The following is a 27,897-nucleotide window of genomic DNA, read 5'->3' on the forward strand; positions in this document are numbered from 1 at the left end:
ATTAGACATTTTTAGTGATAAGTGTCAGTCAATCCTTTCCAAAATTCTAAATTAAATTTCTGGAGAAAGACTGAGCTGAAATCTAACAATCTTATCCTTTTGTTGTTATTGTTTTATTATCAGAGATCAGTAATTGAAATAGCGATTGGTCAAATCTTTGATTAAATATTTTGGTATACACTGAATCCTCTTTTTCCAAGCCTTTTAAAAATTAACCTTGCCTTTACTCATTAAGTTTGTAGGGGACTCCTGGTTTTGATGAATGAATGAGTTGTGTAGAATTTATACTCCAGAAATGAGTATTGGGCCTGAGAACCCCTGCCCTTGGAAACCCAGATAACCTTCTTGTAGGACTTAAGTCACACACACTTTCCACGTTTCTTAAAGCGTGGAAGGGAGAACAAGTTCTCATGACAAACTTCTTTGTGTCAGGTGCTTTCACATGTGTTACTTTATTTAATCTGCTCAGTGACCTGCCAAAGGAAATATCATATCCTCATTTATACAGATGAGAAACTTGAGCCCCACAAAAGTAATTGAACTAAAGACCTTTAATGAGTAACTGGCAAGGCTGGGATTTGAACCCAGGCGTTTCCACTCGTGTTCCCTTCTCTCTATGCCACTGTTTGCCGATTGTGCCCTCGCTTTGGGGCTGAAGAGCTCCTGATAGTGCCAGTCGGAGTATGTGTGCCAGAGTGTGGGGAGGGAGGGAAGTGGGTGATCATGGGAATAAATTGCTGTGCGGTCACTTCGGAGCCACCAGGCACTATAAATCTTTCTAGTAATCAAATACTTGACGCTACAGGGAAATAGTAAGAATACTGTACAAGAGTATTTCTGCTAGAAAATAGTAAGAATAAGTAGAAATATATTATAAATGATAAAAATAAGGCTCCAGGAGTTTCAAAAATAATCTGTTGATTATTTCTGTTATAATCTGTTGATTATAATCTGTTACAGTTGTAACAGAGCTGTGTTTTTTAGACCGGGCTTGCAACTTCAAAGTGAGTGTTATGTTCCTTCTCCCACACATCCAGGCTGCGCTGTACGGACCAGCTGGAGGCCCGAAAGCTTATTCTCGTCCCGGGTCCCATACAACCTCTGGCAGATCAGTTTATGTTTCCGGACCATCATTTTATTAATTTTCTGACATGATTTTGTCATTTCTCCTTTATTTCTGAGAGCAAACACATGAGGAAAAATTGAATAATAAAGTAAAATCTCATTATAAAATGCCTCAGTGGTCCACAGAATGGGTTCTATTTTTAGGACAAAATTTTTTTTCTCTATGCAGCGAAGTATACAATACCCAAGTAGTATAACAGAGAAAGTCTGTTGTAAGTCTTATCTTCATACTCCAAACCATTTATAATAATGGAATTTTGCTCTCTCTATAGATTTTTTTCTCTTTTAGCTTTTCAGGAGAGAGATGTTGCTATTCATGTTACCTTATGTACTAACTTTAAAAATGCCATACAGTTAAATTTCAAGTGAAAGAAAACCTGTCACAGTTTGCTCATCTCCCCTCCCCCGGTTCTCATGATCTGTTAAACATGAAGTACACTATAGATGTGACTTGACATCTTAATTTACGGTAGCTCATGTCAAGTGGTGTCCCCGATTAGCCTGATTTGTATGACGGTTTCATACAAATCCACTTTGTATGACTGTTTCAAGCATTTTTAAAAAAAATTTCTAATAAAGATGGATGGAGTAGTGAGGAGGAGAAATTGTCACAGAAGCATGTAGGAGGTAAATTCTGCTTTATTACTCTCATTTAATCTCTTTTGGAAGAGAGTCACCAATATTTATTCTGTAAATGTAGGAGGAATAGGATTTGGGGTCATTAAAAGGCTCTTTGTCTTCCCATCTATGGGACAAATAGAAATGCATTTCTTCTTGAGCCTAAATGATGTTTAGGTGAAAAATTTGCCTAAAATATTGAGGTGAAAGCCAGGATCATTCTCTGACTTAAATTTAGCAGCTGTGGAATACGTTTTCAGTGGGATGATCGTTCATCAAAGTCCCACAAATGAAATGACACAGTTCCTTGAGAAGATGAGTCCACCCCAGAGAAAGCTAACCCTCTTGGATCCTCACAGGCTAGAGAAGCAGTACTGTGCACGGGGATTTAGGCCTGCTTTAAATCATCCTGGGCACTTGATCGGGCACAGGTGAGGTGGGCATACTAAAGGGTTGATGGTGCCATAGCAAGGTTGAGAGTAGATCACACAGTGGTCCTGTAGGGGATGCATTACAACTTGCTATGCAGGTATAACGTGGGACTTGTTGACCCATGTAATTTTGTTGCCCGTGTATATTCAGCCCGCCATCATTTCTTTATTATTTAGTTGTAGAGTTGGAAGTCAATCAGCATCCTCTATTTTTAGCCCATTATTCTGCTTAAATCTAAACCTGACTCCGCCTCTAATAAGCCCCTTTCCCCTGTTTCTTCTCCTAAGAGATATTCCTCCTGTCTAACTTAAATCCTTCCAATTAGAATTTAATATTTCCTTGGTTGATGTTGCAGTGAGAATCGATTGAAAACCCATATCTGCTTACAGCCTGCGTGAATGTGTTTTTTTCTTCTCTCCATACTTTGCAGATATTCTGAATAAGCTGTTGTTTAATTTGGTAGCTGTGTGGTTTTACCTGTGTTAATCAAAATGTTGCATTTTTCAAGTGGCAGGACAGCATTGCAAATGAGTCGAGATCTTTCTATTCAACTTCCCCGGCCAGATCAGAATGTGGCAAGAAGTCGAAGCAAGACTTATCCTAAGAGAATAGCACAAACACAGTCTGCTGGTAAGTTGTCGGTATAAAGTTGTGTTTCCTGTTAGGCCTGTGGTATAGGATATGCTCAGGTGGTGACTATAGCCCAATTGTATTTTTTTTATTGTTAATGCTAGAATTTTTGATTTGATGGTGAAAATGTCTAAGCAGTCAGAACTTATTCATAAGTAGGCAAGTAGTCAACTTGAATCACCGTAACCTGCTTAATGACTATACTTCCGTTTAAGAGACTAAACAAAATCTCAACTGAGTAAGTGATTTCTGAAGTTGGATGTATCTGAGATCGCAATTGAAACAAACTCTTAGGAAGTCTCTTTTTAAAAAAAGGAGCATTGTTGACATAATTTGTATAGAATTCAGTTGGTGTTTTGTTATTGTTGGACTTTTATTGTGAACTGTAATATACATATAGAAAAACATATAAAATGTACATACAAATGCCCATAACATATAAATGTATATGTGTATACATATGTATAATAAATATATATACGTGCACACACGCATACACGCAATTTAACATAGCCTGCAAGCTAAGAAGTCCCTTTTGTTTGTCTACTCGCATCTTCTTTGTCTACTCTTTTACCAATCAGAGAAAACCCCCTTCTGACTTTGTGATAATTTTTTCCTTATTTTTCTTTATAATTTTACTACTTATGTAGCCTTCCCTGAACAAGCTAATTTATTCTGTCTTTTTAACATTATATGCATGACTCATAATATGTGTTCTTTTGTCTTGCTTCTTTCTATCCATATTATGTGTAGTGTATATTAAAGTGCATTCGTTTTTCTTGCTGTGAGTATTCTGTTGCATGACAGTTTCTTTATCCATGCTACTATTGATAGACATTTGGGTTACGTAGACTTTTTGTTTTCAATGCAGACTACTTCTTTGATAAAAGCACCTAATCAATCAGTTATAATCCATGTTCAATGCTCAGAGCTCACAGAATTTTACTGTAAAATGACATTACTGCCTTTGGTTGTGGCTTGCTTGTAGAACACTCTCCACAGACTTTTCACGTATGTTATCTCATCTGAGCCTCACAATAACCCTGTCAGGAAGGGCAGGGCAAAGGGTATGTTCCCATTTTTCAGACGAGGGAGACATGGTCCCAGCAACTAGATAGAGGTGGGGCTGGAATGAGAGCCCAGGTCTCCTGGGTCTTTTTGCTTTAGTATTGTGTGAAATAAATGGAATTTTTAATAACAATAATTATCATCTGAACATTGCATGACAGTTGACATGGCATGATGACCTTCTTTGTTTCATTTCACACTCATGCCAAGCCGATGAAGTAAATGAGTTTGCTTCACCACTGCTGGCTGTGAGAATGTCACTTGATTTACTGTTTCAAAAGTGAAATTAAATCTGATTGTAGGTCCCCTCCTGTCACTGGGCTGAGAGGAAATTAAATTCTTTCTGATGGTTCTACAATGGCAAAAATAAGACATGATTTAATTTTGCAATAGATTACCTTGCCACATAAGTATTATCATTATCCCCATTTGTCTGATGAGGAAACTGAGATTTATAAAGGTAATTTGGCCAAGATTGCATCAGAAGCAGTGGCTTAGGACAAAAATTTTAGCCTTAATATTTACTATTTTTATCTTGATCTTTTGTATTTACCTTTGTATATGAGCAGTCTTAAATCCCATTTGGATCAAGTCCAGCAGAGTATAATCAATACGCAAACTTTCAAATCCTGTGCTATTTCTGAATCACCATGCCTCATGAAATTATTCTGAGATCAACTGAGAATGTCAAAAACATTCCTTGCTTCAAATTAACAATTTATTCCACTTGAGATGCAGGAATCATCACACATGCTTTTTATACAAACCTGCTCAGGTTGCTCTTTTTCTTCTCCTATACTCATAAAAATATCTGCCTCTGTAACACTTTTTCGTATGTTTGTGTAGGGGGGAGGCTCTCTTTGGAAGCCCAAATTCTGGAAGCTTTTAATTTAAGGACAGGGTTTTTGGTTTTGTTTTGGTTTTTCTCATGGCTTATGCAGATGCAGCCAAATGCAGTTTTCACAGGACAGTCTGGGACTGGACTGAGTCCTCACGTCCACCTCCTTCCTCCCACCCCACCCCCTTGCGTCCTATTAAAACGCGCTCCCTCTGTGGTAGGGGAACAGTGTGGAAAACGCACAGCCCCGCTTCTCGAGGACAGCCTCTCAGCATCAAGTGGATCTAAAAATGCAGCACGTTATGCTTTTATTATTCGATAAATACATGTTTGCTTTACACAATTTAGAAAACTTATAACCTTCCCTTCTAAAAAGAAAAAAAGTAATTTCATATTCATTTCCATTCTCCTAGTACTAAACTATATTAGGTAGCCGTCTAGTCGTTTGTATGTCTTTTCTGCAAACGTTATATAGCAATGTTTTACAACCTACTTTTCTTATTTTAGAATATATCATGGATATGTTCTGATAAGTGTTTAAATGTTTCTGTATAACACCATTTTAAGATCTGTGTAATTTTCTCCTGCATAGACAGATAGACTTGACATAATTTATTCAACCAATCTTTAGTTCTTGGATAATGAAACTGCTTCAAATTTAGAGGCCTATAAATATAACTAAAGTGAATGTCCCTGTAGTGATAGCTTAAGGATTCATGCAAATGTATTACATATATCTTAACGGTGTATTTTCATCATTTGTATTCTAAAAAGAGGATTAGACAATGCAGTGTTTAAAAACTAAGATTTTGCTGTGCATACATTTCCCTTTGAGTTTGGATTCCTTTCATCCTGACCTTTCAGGCCTGGGTTCCACAAAACTGATGTATTCTGGGGACCCAGAAACGACCTTCCCTTTGACAGTGTGTGGTTGTCTGCAGTAGAGAAGGATCATTTTGCAGATGGCAGTGTGGCAGTGTTGTCATTACATATGAAGGATGTTGTGGGGCAGGAAGTAAGGTTATTCTGTTTCTTTAAACGTTGCATTTTCTTTTTCCTCTAATTCGCATGTCCTCTGCTTTGAACCTCCATTGAACCCAGTCTCACCCATCCTCCACTCTTACGACCCTGGTGGGGTTCTGATTTGGAGCAGAATATCAGAAGGAAGCCCTCTTGTCTTTACCTTGAGCACTTACCACTTGGCCCCTTGTCCCATTGCACCAGGCCTCATGAAGCTTGACTACTGGGGAGGGGTCGGTGGTGAGCCCAGGAGCCTCCTAGGTTTAGGGACAAGCCCGCCTGGAGAGACCATGAAGCCAGCCCCACTCTGAGGCTCTGCTGCCTGGAAGGGGGTAGGGGATGCTGGGAGGGGTTGGCCTGCGGGTCATTTGGTCACTGTAGCTCTCAGGTCTCTCCATGTCCCCACCACCCCAGGAACCCCTTCGAGCTCTGTCACTTTTTCCTCCCACACTGTCAGCTTCAGAGCAAGCCAATTTCTCAGAAAAGCTCCCTGTTCCTGGAACTCATGCATGAGTAGCTGGGCAGGAAAGGAACAATACCTCATTTTTTTTAAAAAATTATTTTTTACCGATCAAAGGGAAACAAAAGTATTACCTTGTTAAATCACTCTGCCACAAATACTTAAATTTTTATTTAAAAATTTTGACAATTAGAATGGTAGTGAGCTGATTTCAAGACATAGAAAAAGTTTAATTAGATTGTCCTATATTTAGCAAAAATGGAATTGTGGTTTAAATATTAGGTTGGTGCAAAAGTAATCATGGTTTAAAAGGTTAAAAACAATTGCAAAAACCGCAATTACTTTTGCACCAACCTAATGGAAGGTAGATTTAAAAAAAAAAAAAACTCCAATAAATCCAGCTATTCATTTTCATAGATTGAATTCTGCTGGCATTCTCTCTAAAATAAAATTTTGGAACTAGTTACAGGAGTTCCTGACATAAATTCTCATCACTTAACATTTATATATAATAAAAAACAAGTTGTGATAGGCAGGAGACTTTTGCTTTTTGTTTGTTTATGTGATTCATTTCTAATGCATGGCTTGTTACTCTAGAAGATATTCTTTTATTTCTTTTGAAGTTAAATTCAGTCAAACGAGGTGACTACACCCCTTACCCTGCGGCTCAGTTCTCTGCAGATTGAAAAAGCCTTTGTTTCACCTCTCAATCTGTAATAATAAATGCCCCGGTAGCTGAAAAGCCATTGTGTTTAGAATCCGCCAAGGTTAGGCCTTGGCACCTCTATGAGGAAGTGCATTCCAGAATCAAGAGTCCTGCACCCAGCCTGCCTGCAGCCCCACCCAGAGGAGTTCAGCGCCAGGGCAAGCGGCCAGAGCATTCCTGCAAAGCTAAATGGCATCTAAGGAGGGGTAAAGCAGAAGGGGAGAGGAGATGGCAGAAAGGGAAAGTGCATATTTGTACAGGCCTTTCTCTGACAAGGTCTTGGCAACTCCCGGAGGTGGGTTCTTGTCAGAAGAGAGTGTCTGCTATAAGTAGGCAGTACAGACAGACTAGTTGGCTATAATCCATAATGAGCTGTAAGAAAAGTAATGGGTGAAGCTATTTGCCATGGATAAACAATGCTATGATTGTCTGATCCAGCTTTTGTAGTTCTTATCGATATTGCACTGACGAACAGAGAAATAAATAGTTGTCTTCAGACAACTGAAAAGCAAGATCGGGGACATTTTGGCATTCCCACTTCGAATATGTGGAAGGTGCTACAAACACAGTGCCTGCGGGGGTCATGAAAAGGACTTCTCAGTGATGATTCGTGCTCGTCTGCGGACAGTCAGCTACTGCTCAGGCCCAAGGCAGTTGTTTCTGTACAGGAGCACACACAGTGTTGTCAAATCTTCCTGTGTTTTAAGGGAAGCATGAAATTTGGATATTTATGTCAAGTTTCCAGAATTGTACATATTGGCAATTGATTTCCTTTAAAGGAAAGTGTGTGAGTCCTAACTTGATGGCTTGAGGACCGTCTCTTCAGTGTGAATGGCTGATCCACCTGCCCTGGGGGTCACTGGGGGTTTCCCTAGCATCCCTCATGGGCATCACTAAATTGCATTCGACACTCCGTGACTCCCAGCAGGAGAACTTTGTAGTTAGCAGCTCAGTTGGCCAATTCCAGGGGATGAAGGTGTCACACAACTCTGGACCTTGTATGAAATGATTCACAGGTGGCTCACTGACTGGCGTCTGTTGGTGACCTGAAGTGGGTGCAGCCCAAAGCAAGAGAGACAGAGGCATGCTTTGTCATAGTGAAGTACCATTTCACTTGATGCCTCTATAGCTCTGGACAGAAATTATACTGTCCACAAAGTAATAGTCATATGGAACACTTCTTCTAGTTGGTACCTTGTGTCAGATGTGACGTCAGCAGAAGCCCGTCTTGGCTTGTGGCAATCAGAAATACATTTTAAAAAATGTTTTTAAGGCAGATGAAAGCCAAGCTATGTGAGTAGAGACTGGTATGTCAGACCGAGGACGTGTGCTCTAGTGAACGAACTACAGCTGGTAAATCTGGGTTTAGCCTCAGGAGTCCGTGTACTAACTGTGAAATGTTATGAAGTTATTTAACCAGCTTTACACCTGAATTTCTTCATCTGTCAAATAGGGATATTACCCCTGCTTCACGATTGATGTCATGGGAATACTTCTGACTTGGGCAAAGCATATATCGAGCACAAGTAGAGGTTTGGGACACTTTAGTTTCCTTCTCCTAAACCAAGAGGGTGTCTTTCTTTACGTGGTGTTAGACCAGTCTGTCAATCCACCTGTCAGTCTCTGAATTATATTTACCGTACAGCATCCACCTCACAGAGAAAGGATAATATATACAGGGGAAGTGTGGCCTTTTGACAGTGATGGGTGGAGTCATTCAAGTATAGTGAATGGGGCATCAGAAGGACATTGGGTACACCTGCTTTATTCTAGAAGATTCAGTATAAACAGGGTATGAGGGAAGTGGGCAAGTCAGAGTGGCCTCTGTGTGTAGGTTTTTCGGCTCTACCAGCAGATCTCGAGTCCCCACGGGCAGCTGTTGGCAGGTGGTAGGTATGAGCAGCCCAGAGTTAGGGGTTGTCTTCTGTACTGTGTTCCTATTTCTCAGAGTAGCCTGTGCCGCCCATTTTTCTCCTCTGATTTTTACCCCCTACCCCGTGCTCACTTCTCCCGAGCTTTGTTGGGATAGTCTGTGGCTGTGAAGAGGGAAAAGCAAACTCCACACAGTGAGTTCATAATAATGATGAGATCATTTTAAGGTTCACATAGTTAATTATTCCATCTTCCATGTAAGGTGATTTTCCCTATTTGAAGTCATTCGTGGCGTGGCCTACCCGAGTGCATTTTTCATGTCAAACAGACAATGGAAACAGAAGACAAAGAAAGGGCAGAGCTGACAGGGCTTGGAGACGGGAAGCAGAATTGTTGAACAAACAGAAGTGGGGGTTCTGGGCCTGGGATTTCACAAGTTAAATCCTAACCTCACTTCTAGCACGTGAGCAGACCTGTTGCTGTGTTTGTCATCACAGAAATGGTAAACTACCTAAGAATTCACATTTGTGTTGGTCTGATTCTGCCATCAATGTCTGCCCTGAAAGGCCAGGTCCCCTGAGGAGCTCCACGAGGTAGGGGAATGTAGTAAGCAGCTGTCATTGAGTATCACTGTGTGCCTGCTACTGTACTGGGTACCCTACTGGCAGTGTCTCACTCGTTTCTTTTAGGAAATGCTGTGACTCTCAATGTACAGGTGAAAAGACAGAGGCTGGAACTTGTCCAGGTCCCCAGAGCTGGAATTTGAACTCTCAGGTCAGCTAGAGTCCACAATGTCGAGAGGAAAACAAAGAACATGATAAAAACGTATGTGCCGATATGGAATGATCTCCAGCATACAGTATAAAAGAAAAAAAAGTGGGGGATGGCCAGCAGCACAGAATACACTTCCATTATATAAAAAGACAAAAATTAGGGGTGGGAGGATATGCATACATCTATACTTGCAGACAGGATACATAAGAAACTAGTAACATTAGTGGCTCTGGGAAGGGTTTTTGAAAGGATGGGGATCAGTGGGAGAGAGATTTATTTTTACTATGTATTTTTTAAAGAGTATTTGCATTTTTACCGTGTCATACTTTTAAAAAGCCCTGCAGATAATTGTCATGAATGCATTAAGTTCACAAAATGATTTCAAATGCACGTTCAGGTTTTCAGTAAATAGTCTTAAAAAGCTCAGAGCTGAGGACACTGATGTCATGCTAGGAAGGGTGCATCGTAATTCATGGAAAAAGTAATGGAACAATACAGTTTTCAATGTTAGGAATTGCTACTGCATTGTGACAGATGTGAGGGGCATAAGACACATTCATACCTGTTCATTTTAATCCAGGCCTTAAAGTATAGCAGATTGTGTTATAGGTCATTATGTCAGAGCATGCTGTGTTTCAAAAGAGGATGACTCATGGAGGAACCCAGAGACCTTGGATTAGATGAAACAAAGGACAGTCGCTTTGTGTTGTACGTAGTGTGACTGAGGCCAAAGAGGTGAACTGATTTGCAAGTGTACCAAGTTCTGGAACCTGAGAATCACTAGGCACTGTGAGCAATGTCTGGAAAAAGACAGTGCCCTACTAGCTCTCAGACCCACTGGCTGCTTGATGGGTACTGAGCAGTATTTGTTTATCTTCCCTGGGATGGCTGGGGACAGGAAGGGAAGACATTCGTATAAATTTTCATACAAGAGAATTTGAACGACGCATTCTGACCAAGAGTTTTTTTGAGGGTGATTTTGGAGCTGATTTCTAGAAATTTAACAGAGTGTTAACTTTGTTTTAGAGGGAGTGTGCTTGTGCCTGTTCTCCTTCGAGGTGACAAATTAAAATTGGATAATCTATGAGGCGTAGTCCACATCTGTGATCCCACTTTCTCTTCACCCTGGCTGTAAGAATCCCTGCTAAGGGAGTCCTAGATTGTCTCTTGACTGATTATATAAACTTTTGCTTTGAAAAGGCATGCGGTACAGCGAGAGAGAAAAAACTAAATAGAAACAAACTTGTACCTGATGTGAATAGACTTGAATTGCTGGTCTGTAACACCTTATTCAGCATTCTGAGTTTTCATCTCATTATCCGTAAAGTAAAGGAATTGGGTACATAAACTTTAAAGACCCCTCTTCTTCCTATAATTTTCTCTTCTTCTGTCTGGCTTACCTGTCCCAGAGTGGAAAGGACCAAATATGGAGGGAAAAAAAGAAAAAAAAAAAGATTTTCAGGAAGCTTTATTTTATAGACTTGTGAAAAATATCTTGCCAGATCACAAAATATATTTTTGTCATTGGAAATACATGATATTTTTGTATACAAAAGCAGGGCTGGTTCTTCAAAACTTAAATTCAAATGAAACTCTTATTGACAAATTAGATGAAATGAATTGTAACAACTTTTGCATCAATACAGTTTTCAAATTATTCTTTTAGTCCACGTTGACCAGATGAAACTGAAATTTTAGCTCTAATTAACGCCTAGTTAGGAATTAGTGCTGTCTTGTGGGGTACAGATAAAAAGAGACCTTTCAGAATGGGTTTTGCGTGGCTTTGTCTCTACTTTGGACTTCTGTGTGAATGAACATAACCAGAGACTAGTCTTCTCCGGAACCTACTGGAACTTTTAGAAATCAGCAGTATGAATTGGTTCCACCTTGGCTGTCATTTGTGGTGTCAGTTCTTGAGGTTTTGCCAGGATTTTACTAACTGTTTAGGCAAATTTCCCTGCCCTCTCATCCCTTTTTCTTCAGGGGTTCAAAGGTGTGTCTCTACCCTGTTTGAGCTTCTCTTTTGACATGGATCTCTTAGGCAGATGGCACCTGAGGATTCCACACCTTTGTTTTACCATCTGACTCCGGATTCATGTTGGTGATTTCTCCCCCAGCATTTTCTTCAGACTTTGAGGAATCTGGGATTGATTTCTATGGCACTGCTAGCCTTACTTACTGGTATCAGTGTGAAAAATATTCAGAGTTCCCGGGGCTCACTGTTTCTTTGGTAGGAGTGGGGAGAGGAGGTGAAACAAGGAAAGAGGGAGAAGCTACTGTCGCTGAGGAGCAGGGACTTTGATCAGTGCTCTATGCTGATCTTGAGACCAAGGGTCCTACAGAGGTAAGAAGACAGCTTCTGTAACAGTGGCCCCTCCCCTACCCTCTTCTCTCCTGATATGAGAATGGGAGCCCTGAGGAAACCTGCCAACCAATTTCCTTTTCCAGAGAAGCTGTAATTGGAGACCAGAGGATGAGTCACTCAGCTGGGGAGAGCCATGCCTTTTGGGGCTGCTAGTACAAAACTCCCTGTGAACATAGAAGCTGGTATGCAGAGCAAGGAGAATAGACTCACTGAGTAACACTGAAGGATGGACCATGCGCCTAGAGAGAAGGATGGGGGAGGATACTTAGCCATGAATTGCAGTCTCTGAGATCCTGTTGTGTCTTTAGAATGAATCCCTAATTTGAGCTGGTTTCCTTGCACCTCAACAGTGGATAACATTACTCACTATAATCTTTTGGGAAGCCTGTGTGGAAGGTGGCTGGTATTCTCATTGTACACCTGGGAACACTGAAGCTCAGAAACATTAAGTACTTATTCAAGCTGGTAAGAACAGCATCAGGATTTGAACTCAGGTCTTGGGAGGACACACATTTGGAAAGTAAATGCAAAATAAAAAGGGTGGGAGGCCTAGAATTTCTTGAACATATCAAATAATTTAGGTGTTTTTTAAAGTGTCTTTCCCATTATTGTGGGATTTCTTTACTCCACTAGATCTACTTATTTCTTCAGATATTCTTGAGAAGACAGTATGTTCTGCTCATTTTAGAGGAGCAGCAGGTCAGCCTGCTTTTACATCAAGTCCTTTTTTTTTTTTTTTTTTTTAAGAAAATGTCAGTGCTTTGGGACATTTTATTTAGCACAGAGGGGAACCGGCAGTCAGGAGCGTTAGGTAGATCATATCAGGTGCACATTCCAGCCTCTTGTTCTTTGTTGTTGACACTCTTTTCTCTTCTGCCTTAAAGCTGATGTTTATTTTCATTCTGTGAAAGATTTATTAATATATGGCAACCCTGGTTAGGTTTTCTCTAAAAAGTTAATGTTTCCACTCTTCCTAGAAGTGTTTAGCATTCCATGCATAGCAACCAAAATTAGAAGAGCAAGCAAGACTAAAGGCCTATTGTATATTCAAGTTAAATGCCATAGTTTTAGTGAGTGACCGTAACTGACACTTTTTTCCCTTTCCCTTCTCATTCAACAAGAATTTATATTGAACACCTCTTTCGCATAAGACCTGTGATATTGTGATTTATAATCAGAAATATGTGTTTGGTCTTCATCCCTGTTTCTAGTACAGAGCTCCTAAAACCCTTGGAATGTTGGGTTTTTTAAAATTATTTTTGTTTTGGAATTTTCTAAGTGATAAGAGCCACGAAGGTGAAAGGAGTGACTTTTGTTATTCGTAACAAGCTCCTTTAACCACACTGGAGTTTTTGTTGATGAGGTGACTTTTCGAATGCCCTAAGGATGGGGGCTGGTTGCCAGGGGAACCAACTGAGTGATTAGAGGAAAGGAACTTTCAGTCCCGCCCCATGATTTCCAGGAAGGGCTGAGAGGTTGGAGGTTGAATCAAGTATTACTGGCCAATGATTTAATCAATCATGTCTATGTAATGAAACCTCCACAAACAAAACCCCAGAAGGTCAGGGTATTGAGGGGTTGGTGAGCACCTGGAGAAGCAGGAAGGGTGGTGCTCTTGGAGAGACCACTGAAGCTCTGGGCCTTCCTGCGTGCCTCGCCATATGCAATTCTTCCATCTGGCTGTTGCTGAGTTATATCCTCTACTAAACCAGCAATCTAGTAAGTAAACTGCTTTCCTGAATTCTGTCAGCTGCTCTAGCAAATTAATCGAACCAGGGGGAGAGCGTCATGGAGGAACTTCTGATTTATAGCCAGTTGGTCAGAAGCACAGATAACAACCTGGACTTTTGATTGGTGTCTGAAGTGGGGACAGTCTTGTGGAACTGAGACCTTGACCCATGGGATCTGACACTGTATCCAGGTAGATAGTGTCAGAACTGATTTAAATTGCAGGGCATGCAGTCAGTGTTTCCTGATTATGGAACAATGGAAGAATTATTGGAAAAAACAGGCAGCAGAGACCCTATTCCATGGAGCACAGAAAAATGAATAAAACGTGGCTCCTGATCTAGAGGAATTTAGTCATAGAAAAGTAAAACAACAGTTATTTAGCACTTACTAAATGCCAAGCACTGTGCTAAACACTTTCTGTAAATTATAGAATCTAATCCTCATATCACTATATAAGTAGATGGTGATAGCTCCAGTTTACAGATGAGAAAACTGAGGCGTAGAGGGGTTTGATAACTTGTCCAAGAATTGGAAGACTTGAGGAACAAATTTAGGTTTGTATGATTTTCAACCTTGTATGTTGTTAAGATGCTTTGTCAGACTGGAGAAGTGTCTTAAGACGTACTTAAATGCGGGCAGCATGTGACAAGAGTCATAGAATGGAACACGGAAAGAGTTATAAGTGTCCCAAAGGGTAATTTGCTTATGGCTAAAGGTAATCCATAATACTATTGTGAAGGAAGTGGTTTTTGAAGGACAGATGGATTAAGACAGAAGATATCAAGGTGGGGTATGCAACTCCTGGTGGGGAAGGGGTGCAAGAGGGCTTTGTAAGGGTTATATGGGCACAGGCAGTTTTGATTTAATCAATTTCTACATTATCTTTCCTGGAAGGAACCTGCCTGTGGCACTAGACTTGTGGGTTCTTCTCTCCAGCTTGCCCTATCCCAATGGACCTTTTCCCATTTTCTAAAAGAAAGGCAGACCTTTTCCCCATCCGGAATCTCTTATACTGCTTTGTTCTTAAATGTTAAACCTCCTGGGTTGACGCTGGCCAAGTCAATGACCTTAATTATCAAGTGGCACATCCTTTTCAAAGTCATTTCTCATTTTGGCTTTCAACAAAATTGGAGGAGGACCCAACTGATTGTCACTTGATACAACACTCAAAATCATTTTAGATAATATGTCACTACTTGTAGAGTTATATACATCTACATGTAACTCTTAGAAGTTCTTTGAGACAACGGTGATATCTTCATAACAGAATACTTTACATAAACCTCTACTCAGGTGAACAAGGTTCCTCAGCATTGAGAATCTATCAAAAAAAAAAAGGAATAGAATTGTTGCTAAACTGTTTCATTATAGCAGAAAATAATATCCTTGAATGGATATGATCCATTTAATCAGCGGGAAAACAAAACTCTCTTGCTCGTCTCATTAACGGTTTTTTTTTTTAACAAAAATTATGTTGTTTAATAATTATCAGCATTAGTATCATATACTAATATAATATTAATAATTGTAATGATAACTTAGTTCAGAAGAAATTTTTAACACCTAGAGCTTTATGATCATGGGAAATAAAGTTTGATTTATTTCCATTTTTTGTCACAGAGATGTAAAATAGGGTGACGAATAAGAACTCCAAGCATAAAACATATTACTTTGGAATAAATTTTTGCACAGGAGCTGAAATTGAAATGCAAATACAAGGAGAAAAAAGAGTGCTATGCAATCTCCAACTGCTAAACTCATTTCATGTACTTTTAAAATGGATGACTATGGGTATCAAATTTCTATGGTATTTTATTACATTGGATACATTTAAGAGAGTCATGAAGCAGTTTCATTTTAAAATGTCAATATTTACTATACACTGCAAATGACATCCTTTGGTATTATTTAAACTTTTGATGAAAAATGTTAGACACTCTTAGAAACATGCACTGAGGTATATAGTTTTTCAAATTCTTTTAGTGAGCGAGTACTTGGGTAAAATAGTTTGAAGAACACCGAGTTAAGGCCTCCTAGATAGAAGCTCAAATCTGGAAACAAATAAACAAACAAAAAAATTCCCAATATTGTCTTAGTTAAATAAGCCTTTTAAAAGCAATCGTATATACAATTATATATATTTTGTATTTATATGTACTTTATATACTATTACAATTGCATAAAAAACACACACAACAAAACCCTCTAAAGCAGTGGTGTAGCACACTCCTGTGAAACAGAAACAACTTTTGCCCAGGTATGGCACTGTCCACCTGCCCTAGACCAAGTGAGCATAAATTGCTTGAGAGAAGATGGCTAGAGGTTTGCTGTAAAGTTGCTCTAAATCGTGTGGCCTTGTTGGAGCGGTTGGAGGAGTGCAGGATTACTACCAGGATAGGATGTAAGCGTTTATTCAATTCTCTTCCCTCACACTGTGTCCTCATATCACAGGAGGAAAAACTTGGTATTTAAGTGATTTGCCACATGTCCCACTTCCAGCCAGCCATTCACAGATGGCTGTTGTCATTGGGTCTAAGAGGGCTGGAAGGAAAGATGGGCGTCTCTCTGCTGTTTCTGCACCTGGCAGCCCCTCTGGCATACACAGATGTAGACTACAAGTTGTTCAGATGGTAGAACCCTTTCATTCTACTCTGTGGGTCTTAAGGGGGTGGGGAAATGCCTTCCCAGGCTCAGAAGTGCCTTTCTTGTTTTTGAACCTGGCATTCTGTCCCATACCTGTGAGTAATCCTAACTCAGTGGGTATGCCTCTATAGCTCTGGTGGAGGGCAGCCGATGAAGCGCCTTCATTTCCCCCTCACTTATTCCCAAGCTGATCATTGTGGTCATGAGGAAAGCAGAGGGATCCAGGAGAGTGTTGGGTTGGGGAAGAAGAAATTGGAAGCAGACAACAAGGGAAGGGATTGTTTATGCATAGATATATTTTCCTAGCATCTTTCTCATCTACACCCATTCTTTATAATCTACCCTCCAGCTTTTTAGCAGACTGCCTTGTTTGATCTTGCAGTTGACATGTAGCCAAATCAGTGTCTTCAAAGTCTGTGTATTTGTGATAATAAGCCAACTGTGCTTAAATACCATCCTTGGGACTTTCAAATGCAGAAACTCTCAAGAAAAGTGCTGGTCTGGCTGTCTTTTTAGTGTGAGTGGGCTGATGTCAGGCATTTGAATTTTAAAGAATTAAACATTGTACTCAATAACACCTCTATTTCCAACTTGTGTTCTGAAATTCAGTTTCGTTTTACATAATTTAATGAGCATTCTGCCAAGTATAAAACCTGTCATGATGATAGAGAAGAGAAAAAAGAGGAAAAAAAATTTTATACACACACACACACACACACACACACACATACACATATACATATATAGTTTTCTTGGTCATTTTACTTTTGATCCTAATTTGTGGTGTTAGAAAAATATTTGTTTTAATTGGCTGATTTGTTGTACTATCTGCCATTTTCCCCATAGTACTCAGTCTAAGGGCAGGGCAGTCTGAAACCAAAGCAAAGGGACTTTGTACTGTCAGTGTGAGACATAGAGCTAAAGTGTATTTCCATTTGTTAGCTCATTCTTAATTCATGAATATCACGTTTCTTCTGAGAAGTCATACTGGGTTAGATCATATAAAATTAGATTGGCTTTACTAAAACCTAATAATATGTTGTATTGGGAATTGTTATAATCTGTCCTGGTTATTTATCTTAAGCATTAGATAGAGTTTATTCATTTATTTATTTAAGTTTAGAGAAGAGAAGATATGGATTAAGTGGCATAAAAATTAGCCTAAACATTTGTAAATTTATCATATTTGAGTGTTCTTAAAGTGAAATTATGTATTATAATACTGCTTTCTTTATCGGCTACTCGTCCTTTAGCCCATATAACAAAATAAGGCATTCTTTCTTGCAAATATATATGCTTTTTCATTTAAATATCATATATTTACCTTCCATGTCCATTCTGTAAGTTAAAAATCAATGGCAACATTTAAGTCACATCAAAGGTTTAATTTAGGTTGACAGATATCAAACTGAGCTACAAATTTTGTGACACTCATAATACTGTTTAAATGCAAAGTGTTTTTATAATTGAAAATCCATGTATATTCATCACCAAATCTTGACATCACAGAGATGACTTTTAAGAATTGCCCTCAGATCATGTAGCTAAATAGATCCTGGGAGAGTTGATCCTGTTTCTGACAGCCACTTTTCCTGCACTGAAGGTGAGGGTCACGTAAGATGAGGGCACTCAAACATGAACAGAGCCACGCCACACAAAAGCCTGGCCGTGGTCTGAGGCACACAGGTTGGAAGCATGTGTGTATAGGGTGCTAAAAAAAGAAAAAACTGAGACCATGGAAGATTGGACACTAGGGAACTGTGTGGGCCCATATTAAGCTGTAGTATCTAACAGTCCAGAAAAGAAAAAAAAAATCACAGGTCATGAGCTAGATATGGTTCCTTAATAAACGATAGCAGTCCCTGGATAAACTGAGTCTTCCAAGTGTGACCAGCCTCTTGAAATAAAGCCCTTTGTGTTTTTAATAGGAACAATATGTAAAATGATTTGGATGCTCCTAATTCTAAGTGGTCTTGCTACACTTAATATTTTGACTAAAATAACGTACAGATTTATGTAGGAGTCTTAAAAACGGTGTATCAAGAGCTGATCTTTGTTACAGGTCATCTGTGGCTGTCATTTGAAAGAGCAGCGTCCTATATAGCATAAGGCTGTTTAGAAAGCTCTATAAAGCAGCCCAGTCCTGTAGGATATGGCCCAGGTCCTCATTTCTCATATTACCTCATCCAGATATTTTTGGTCTTAGTTTTGACACTTTTTAAACATAATTATCCAGAATTTTCCCTTCTAGTGGAAAAAATAGTAGAAACAGAAATACAGCTTTTATAACAATGGACTGTCATTGAGTACCTGCCACGTAGAAAACACTGTGCTGGCAGTCATGGGGAGAGGGGCACAGTGATGTGTCTCCTTTTATTAAGATTTTGAGACCTTATTATAAAATAAATAAGTCATGGGGATGTAATGTACAGCATGGTGACTGTAGTTGACAATACTGTATTGCATATTTGAAAGTTGCTAAGAGAGGAGAATTCTCATCACAAAAAAGTTTTATAATTATGTATGGTGACAGATATGAACTAGATTTGTAGTGGTGATAATTTCACAATATGTACAAATATCAAATCATTATGTTGTTAATATAATGTTATATGTGAATTATACCTCATTAAAAATATTTTGAAGCCTTATTAACTTTCATTAAAAATTTAAAAATTAGTAATTTTATTTTGTATACTATAAATATTTTATGAAATGAATATATAATAATTTCTGTTTCTAGATATTTTAAATGGAAAACAACTGTTTGGCTTTATCTAAAAGAAAGAGTTGCCCCAAATGGAATGATTTGTGTAATGTAGGAAAATTGCCCTCAGTGTTTTATTTCTTGAAGTGGAGAGTGGTTAAATAGCCATTCACTTTATAATAGTTTGTCACACTGTTTACATATGTATGATATATTCTTTCCTCGTGGCCTGTTATAATTTACAATGAAAAAGAAATGGGAAAAAAAGATTTCTCCAACCTCCAAATATCTCCTGGCGTGGTGCCTGAAATTCCATTGTTATCAGTTAATTATTTTAGTTAATATTTGGCTTCTCCTTTTCCTCTTTAAAATGGAACTGCTCTGTGGCCAATAATACATGAAGACATGAGTTCTTTACTGTTTCGGGTTTGTCAGATCACCTCTTCTCTATAACCCAAGAATCTGAGCTAATGTAGAAGGAATGATTCTGGAAGGTGGTAGATGATAAGGAGAGAAAAAGTTAGTAGTCAGCAAAACTGGAAGTCAGTAAACCTAAATAATGCATAACCTGTATTTCTCACCTTTGCATATTTCAATAATGAACAAATAACCTAGCTTTACTGAATTGCTTAGCCTTCTTCTCAAATGGTAGTATAATAAAATTTCACTAATTATGTGTTCCCGTAAGTTATTGCTTTTAAGTAGCTTTCCCCCTTGTAAGTCTGTTTTCCTAGTAAGGCTTTTAAAACCCAGGCTTGTCCAGTTCAAACGTTATAATAGAGTAGGGGAATACATATAAGCAGATTTTTAGTTAGTTGTCCACTGTCTTCAGTATAAAAGAACCATGAATTAGACTGTATTACTGGCAATACCTTATCTCATTTATGCTATGTATGTGACAATTATAATTGTTGTGTTAGTAAAATAGTTCTGACAGTTGAACAATTTATTTTGAAGAAGGCTGGCTGTTTTGTTTGTGAGTGTCTCAGAGAGAACATGCACATGATTTTCTTTCTCCCTTGAAGTCTTTTAGAAAACAATCCATCTAGTATTTCCATCTTAAAAATTATGATTTGTATATTGTGAATAACCAAATATTGGTTTCTTTAAGAAACTGTATTCACATATATAGTTGGAAATTTTTCTATTTTAAAATATTGCTCAGTTGTTTGTCTACCTGTTCACTAATTTTGGGGGCAAGATTTGGATGGAAGGAAAGTAGGTGAAAATGATTCAGCAACCTTACTTTCCCCAAGATGATTAGTTGTTAGACTAAGAAAAGACTCGTCAGTCTAAAGAGATGGGGATTGGAGCAAACCTAGGCTTATTCTTCAGAAAGTTACACAGAGCTTTGGTTAACGTGATGCTTTCCTCCGTGCTTCATTTGGGGTTAATGGCACTGGGTATTGGTCTGTCTGCTGTGCTTCCTCCTCCCCCAGCTTGGGAATAAATATTAGCCCTAGCTACATGAAAGTCCCTTTCATTTACATTATGAATTAATAATACCCACTGAGAACAATGCCACATTAAAAAAAACATATTAGGTATAATTAAAAATATTAACATTGGGTATACCTGCTGTCTGGGGCACACGTGAATTCATCCCTTCCACCACTGCCCCAGGGCCATACCACACAGAGTTTTCCACATTTGAGAAGCAGCTCCATCTCAAATCTGTGCCTGGAATTCTGGGAATCTGCCCTAATGATTTTATTAATGGTTGTGATGAAATCGACAGTGTCTGGCCACTGCTAATGTCTGATGGCACAGGGGGTAGTTCAAGGGAATTTCCTGGTGAAATTTCCCATAGACTCCAGTGTTATTCTTTTCTGATGCCTGGATTCTGAGTGTTGTTCTAGAATGAGCTGGAATTAATGCCACATGTATCTTCAGTCTCACCTTTGTATTTCAGGATTACAAAATAGGAACCAAAATCAGATATTGAATCCACATCAGATTCTTTAACATAATAGTTTTTTGGACCTCTTCTTTGAAACCACTGTTTTCTGGTTCACTGTGTCCAGGGTGTATTCATTAATATTTATCTTTCCTGATGGGTAGCCAAACATGCCTGCAGACGGCTCCAGAGCGGATGGGGGTGCTCAATGTTTCTCTTGTCGTCTTTCAGGCTCAGTTGCCCTGGAGAGAAAAAATTCTCTTCTTAGTTGTCTATGGGATGTTCTTTTCATTGGACATTCTTTTTGCTTGTCTTCTAAAGAGTCTGATTCTCCCCATGGGCCCTTAATTTAGACAGACTTTTTAAGTATTTGAGGGTGGAACACAGAGGGCACGTGTTGTGGTGGTTTAGATGTAAGTCTCTGGAGCCACACTGCTGGGTTTCAAAACTGCGCCCTCCCCCCCGCCCCGCACCTCTCACCCCTTCCACCCTGTGAGCTATGGGACCTTGGGAAAGGTCCATCTTTTTTTAATCTTTAAAAATGGGGATAATGTTAGTATTTCATAGGATTATTTTGAGGATTGCATGCGTAAAAAATAGACATGAAGTGCTTGGAATAGCACCTCATACATAATAAGTGCCCAATAAATATTAGCTCTTATTAGTATTACAAATTCATCTCATGACTCGAAAACTATCAGTGGTTAGTGCTGATTACACGTTGGATTGAAGGACTCAAACTGTAGATATACCCCTGCAAGGTGCTTCTCTGAGGTGGACACACAGGCATTGGAAAAGAGTTCATTGAAAAAGGACTTCAGGCGCCCCCTTGATGGTTTCCCCTGCACCTCCCAGAGTGAGGTGCGTGGTACTTAAGAAGAGTCATCAGCTGTGCCCACACATGATCTCTGAAGGCATGTCAGCCTCTGTTCTGAGAATGGGATCCAGACCTTCTGGATGGGCCTAGCCCCTTCACTAATCTTTATTTGGATCATGATTTGCTGGTGGCTCCATCTGCTGGTCCACCTAGCATATATGCAAATCTGTGGGCTAACTGCTTTTAAAAAGTCAGTTTTTGGCTTTTATGTGTATTTGCATAAAACACATTTGAAACCTCTGTGTGCCTAGGTGATACAAATCATATCTATATTACTCTTTTATTTTGCCATCTGTATAATGAGTTGGAATATTTTCATAGTTTCAGGTGTGAAACATTCTTTTGTTTGTTTTAGAATGGGCGCTAGCATAGCACATCAAGAAATGGCAACTTCTTTACAACATAGTTATCAATTATTATGTTTTACATTTCAAGATATAGCACTAAATATCTTAGAATCTTGTTTTGACAGTCTAAAGTAAAGCACGTCCATGATGTAGGGTGTTAGTTAACTCTTAAAATCTCAAACAGTCCCATTTTAAAGTGCTGTCATAGCCTAGACCCCCTAGGACATTGTTATGATGAGGACAGAGGGTTTTACAGGTCACAATATAGCACCTCAGATTTATTGTTCAATTCATTATTGATTGAATGACAACTTATCAATATGATGTGCTGTGACATCCCTAAAATTGCATTTTAAAATAACTTTTTTGCTTCTTTCTGTTTTCCTATCACTGTCTCCTTCCTTCATCTTTCCTTCTCCCTCTTTGCCACTAGGATCAAACAGCCTAAATCGGGTAACTGCAAACATGGAAAATGGAGAAAACGAAGGAACAACTAAAATTATTGCACCTTCACCAGTAAAAAGGTCAGTCAGTTCACTGAAGGCACATCACATGATATGCTGTCACAAAGATGATTGTTCCTTTGGGCAAGGTTAAGAATCTTTTCCCTTTGATAATTAACTAATAACTCTTGATCAACATAGTCTGGGGGACATAGGATCCTATAAAATGCCAGTGAATTACAAAACATCAGGACCTACCGCTGTCATTTGAAGGAAATGTTCCTGTTGTCAGAACATAGTGAACTGAAAGATAGCCTGTGCCCTGCGTTCTTGGCAGCCAAGTGAAAATTCAGTGTGATTTTTTACAATAGCATGGTATAATGGACTAACTCAGAGGGACCTGTGAAATAAAGTAGATGATACTCATGTTTAATGTACTGTGTTCATTACAGCGGTGCACTGAACTGTGGCCCTGGAAAGAGGGTTTATAGCATTTAGAGGCGCAGGGCTTCAGAAGTCAGTGATTGCATATGTATGAAGAGTTGTCATGGTCCTTTGCATCAATTTTCCCAGCACCCTTCCCCAACAGAAAGACCTTCTCTTAATATATTACATGGATTGTTTCCCTGAAAGATCAGCCTTGTTCTCTAAGACACTATTTCCGTGTCATTTTTTCCTATCTCCAATTATGTTCGTGGAACTGGCATTTTAGATGTACAATGAGCAGCTTTCATCGGCTCACTTTCTCTCTAGAGATTGCTCCCCACACGGGATGGAGAAGTCTGAGCTGTCAGAAATACATGACCTTGAAAGACTCCTTAGATCATCTACTCCATCTTTTGTTAGTAAATTACGGTGTCTTCATTTGGCTGGATTGTGATTACTTGGAGAAATGGAGTTTATAATTTCTCAGCAAAATAATTAGAAGATGTGAGGATTCTCAGAGTTGCAGTGTTTTCCCCCAGGGTTTTGACTACATTCTCTTTTGCTTAGTTCCAGAACACTCCCTGTACTTATTCTCTTTTTGGAATGCCAAGTTCTTTGTCTTTACATACACGTTAGCTTACTGTGCTTCTCTTCGTCAGCCTCACAGCTGTGGGCAGAGTCAGCTTAATCTGTATGTACAGGGTGTGTTATGGTAAATCCAACATAAGAACAGTAATCTTCCATGAAATTCAGATCCCAAGCTTCTTAGAATGTATAGAAGCAGTTCAGTCTCCTTTGTAACTGCATCCTTGCCAACTGGACTGATACCTGAAGGGCTGCCAGAATTTTCCCACTCAGGCTGTAGATGAGAAATAGCTTTCGGAGTCAATGCAGGTAATTTGCTGCCCAGGATTTAATTGTTCTTTAACTTGCGCCTACTCTCCTAATTCCCTTTCATCTGGCTATTCCATTTCCTAATCTCTTTTCTTTCTGATTAAACACACTAACCACACGCAAGTGTATGGACACTTTTTACTGTTGTATTAAATATCTACCATGTTTATTACTTTTCCTCATTTCAAAAGTAAGCTTTTACTTTGGAAATTTGATATTCCAAAGATTTTTAACCTTTATAAAAATAGCATATTGTTCATATTGTGAAACCTACAACTACCTACTAATACTATGTGTTACGTGCTTTTTGTCAAATATATTTTTTAACCTTACATTCCTGTATGATTATAATATGCTAGGGTACAAGTTTATTTTCATTTTTTGAAAGAACCTTATCAGTTTTTTCTCTCTCCTCTTTCTTGGCTGTTAGAAGCCTGCTGTGACCGCGTTCAGAGGACAATTATGTAGCGGATTCCTCAAAAAGCCAGGGTTAAAAGTGGATTAGGAGTTAAGTAGTGCTAGTATCTTTTTCAGAAGCTGAGACTATGGGGGAAATGAGAGGTGACACCCTTTCCCACCCCCATTGGTGACGAAGGCTTCTAATGAGTCCCTTCCTGGTGGCTCCCTTGTGTTTCTAAAACAGTTTGTTGTGATTGAATAACAACTCAGTTATATCTACCTACATTCTTTGGGCAGAAAGACGATACTGGGTCAGGAAATAGCATTTGAAAGTCATTCTGATTTGGAAGGATGATGCCAAGATCTGGTGGAAACTGGGGGCAGGGGAAGGTCAGTGTGGGTCGCCTAAACCTGCCCAAAGCTGATTGGCCTGCACAGATTAAGACCCGAGTCCAGAGCAAGGGGGTCTCTGACCACTGCTGAAAAGGGAGCCAGCCTCACCAGCCTGGACACCCCAGCTTGCTTTCTTTGTCAACTTTCTTCTTTTCTTGCCTTTCGGTTGCTCTCGCTTCCTGTCCTGCAGGTGGACTCTCTTAAAAGTTTTGAAACAATGGATGACCTGGCTTCTGTTGCTTTAAAGCAGTAAAAGTAGAAAGAAAGAGGGAGGGAAAAGACTCAAAAATACTTGCTGGAGACGTGTATTTTTCTAAGCATCCACTTCATATTCTTTTTGGAATGGAACGAGTCATAGATATAAATAAAACACACACATTTGTAGACATTTGTTAAATAATTTTACTGAAGAAATAAGTATGTAACTTTCATTTTCTAGCTAATTTGTTTTTCATACTTCTTTTATTTTTTTGATTAAAGCTTTAAGAAATCAAAGAATGAAAACAGCCCTGATACCCAAAGAAGCAAATCTCATGCACCGTGGGAAGAGAATGGCCCCCAGAGGTAAAGAGAAGCATTGTTTCTCTGAAGGAGAACAATTGAAAAGGGGTTAGCATTGTGCCTCTGTCAGATAATGGAATCCAACTGCTTTGCGGCGGGTCATGCTCTGGACGAGGCAGTCAAATTCCTAAATCAGCGTGACCGGGAACTTCTGAAGTAGAAATCAACAGGATGTGTCCTAATGTGAAACTCTCTGTTGGAAAGACAGAAAGGAGAGCTAGTATATATTAAGAAACTGCTTTGGAACGTCATTGAGATGGTTTATAGAAAGATAATATATTTCTGAAAACTCTAAATGAAATATACTAATGATAATTTCTCTAATTTCGTAGTTCTTATGAAAACTTTAGTGTAAAACTAAGTAAATAGTGATTCCAGAAGACCTTTGTTCCATATATACAGAGGGTGCCAAAGAAATGTATACACATTTTAAGAAAGGAAAAAACTGTATTAAATTGTAATGCAGAGGATAATGCTAGCATCCATTTCATTACCAGTATCTTTTGAATGAACGTCATACTACGCATTGCTACTGTAATTCAGTTCAACTTTGAAAAGTAATATGTAGATAACATCTCTTAAAATGTGTACATTTTGGGGGGCACCCCCGGTATATATATTTCAGTTTCTTTTATTCATTACTACCAAACCAAGGACAGACCTGCATTATAACTTACTGGCTATATAGTTATAGTGGTTTCAGGTATGATCACCCAGGGGTTCAAATTCACTTTCCAGCTACTTTGTTTGGGCTACTTAATTACACATTCTGTATTTCTGTTTTCTTTTTTTTTTTAAATGGGCCTAATAATTGTACTGCAGTGCTTAGGGTTGAATGTATATTGAATATTATATGAAGATTAACTAAGGTAATGAATACAAGGCTTTCAGCTGGGCTAGCACCTCGCATGTGGTAGGTTTATCATAAAGGCAGTTTGTTATTATTTTTGCTATTATTTGTGTCTGCTTGTTTCTTACTGTTGAAGGTCAAAGCCATTTTTGCAAAATAGTAACTTTTATGATTTGTTTTACCAGCTCTTACCTCTTTTCTTTTTAATGTATCTTGTCAGCAAAGAGAACTGTGTGCCCCCGACCCAGTATTCCCTTAGCAAGTACCAACTATATAGTTATGACCACTTTCCTAGAAGCATCATGCTTAGGGTGAGGGCCTTTGCTCCTCCAGGACCTCTGTAGGCGTTATTGACCATTCCTCTCCCACTCCAGTGGACTCTACAATTCTCCCAATGACCGTACAAAATCCCCCAAGTTTCCCTACATGCGCCGCCGAAACCCCTCCTGTGGGAGCGACAATGACTCTGTACAGCCAACCAGGAGAAGGTAAGCTGAGCACCGCCCCTCTGCTTTTAGTTTTCTACAGAAGCCCTGAGTCCCGGTCACTTTTTCTCACAGTTTATTCTCATAATATCATGGCTGTTTGTGTCCCCAAGTAAACAGAAAGCTCATGGTCTTTGAGCTAAAAGAAGCTAGGGATCCTGAAGCATTTCCTTAAACAGTGAAGGTTTCAGAGAATCATTTCAGGAGTATTGACAAGAACTTGCTTTCTGTATTGTAATTAAGACTGATGTTAAAAATATGTATAAAACTGTATTTTAACAATAAATATTATATACAAAGGGTGCCAAAAAAATATATACACATTTTAAGAAAGGAAAAAACTGTATTAAAATTGTAATACTCAATATATACCAGTAACAAGTCACGTTTGACTTCTGCAATTACAAGAGGTGCTCAAAGTGGTTACCATCGGCACCCAGACCCTTCTGATTACGGTGAACATTGTTTGGTAGATTCTATGGTGAGCGTGTAAAGTGTTCCAACACCCCAGCAGAAGAAGCAGGACTTGTTGCTGTGTGAGGATCTTCCCTTGTGCACATCACACACAGTATCGTGCGTCTCCGACTTAGTCACAGACGCGTGCAATTGTTAGGCATGTTGGAGGTTCTATTGCATACTCATGCCTCCATTGTTGTACTTCCACAACGTTCTCCAATTTCAAATACCACTTCAAAATGGTCTTGCAACTCCTCGATGATGACTGTGCTTCCGCCATTTTCTTTGACTGTCCTGCCTGTCACATGGTGACGCTAGCACTCATTTGATTAATGCCATCTTTTGAGCGAAAGTCATACTACACGTTGCTACCGTAATTCAATTCAATTTCAAAAAGTAATACATAGATAACATCTCTTTAAATGTGTATATATTTTTTGGCATTCCCCACCCCATAGCATGTGTAATACATTATAACTTAGCATATATTATATTAATGACACATATTAATGTATAAAAGATATTAAATGTTTTGACCTGAGAAGACAAAACCATGTTTATAGATATATCTTAGTTGAGGCGACGTACTCGCTCTCTAGACTGATATCATTGCATCACTGTGAGTAAAACCCCTTTCAAAGCACAGAGAAAATGAATCCCATTTTTATTCAGCACATCACATTGTTTGTGTGATTATTATATTTGTGTGTGTGAGTGTGTGTGTGTGTTGTGTATGTACGTACGTACATGTACTTAATTTTTTTTAAAGTCTATATTTAGAAGTTTTGGACTCTTTTTGCAAAGCAGCCTGCGCAAAGTGACAGATCTAAGAGAAGAAGACCTAGAAATGACTTACCAGTGAAATTCATTTCATTGTTAC

General features: G+C 38.9%; 1 protein-coding gene across 4 annotated transcripts in view; it reads left to right on the forward strand.

Moving 5' to 3' along the window:
• The window catches only part of EPB41L4A (erythrocyte membrane protein band 4.1 like 4A), a 229,509-nt gene that overhangs the window by 153,498 nt on the left and 48,114 nt on the right, over nucleotides 1–27,897 (forward strand). For 2 of the 4 annotated variants that reach the window (XM_081052913.1, XM_081052915.1), the window contains exons 12-15: nucleotides 2,684–2,805; nucleotides 22,544–22,634; nucleotides 25,146–25,229; nucleotides 26,451–26,564. In XM_081052913.1, coding sequence (XP_080909039.1) covers nucleotides 2,684–2,805; nucleotides 22,544–22,634; nucleotides 25,146–25,229; nucleotides 26,451–26,564 — 411 coding nt within the window. The remainder of the gene's footprint in view (nucleotides 1–2,683; nucleotides 2,806–22,543; nucleotides 22,635–25,145; nucleotides 25,230–26,450; nucleotides 26,565–27,897) is intronic. The other 2 variants (XM_081052914.1, XM_081052916.1) reach the window with 2 other exon arrangements.

The sequence above is a fragment of the Rhinolophus hipposideros genome (genome assembly GCF_964194185.1).
Source record: "Rhinolophus hipposideros genome assembly, chromosome: 7".
In the NCBI taxonomy this organism is placed as follows: domain Eukaryota; kingdom Metazoa; phylum Chordata; class Mammalia; order Chiroptera; family Rhinolophidae; genus Rhinolophus; species Rhinolophus hipposideros.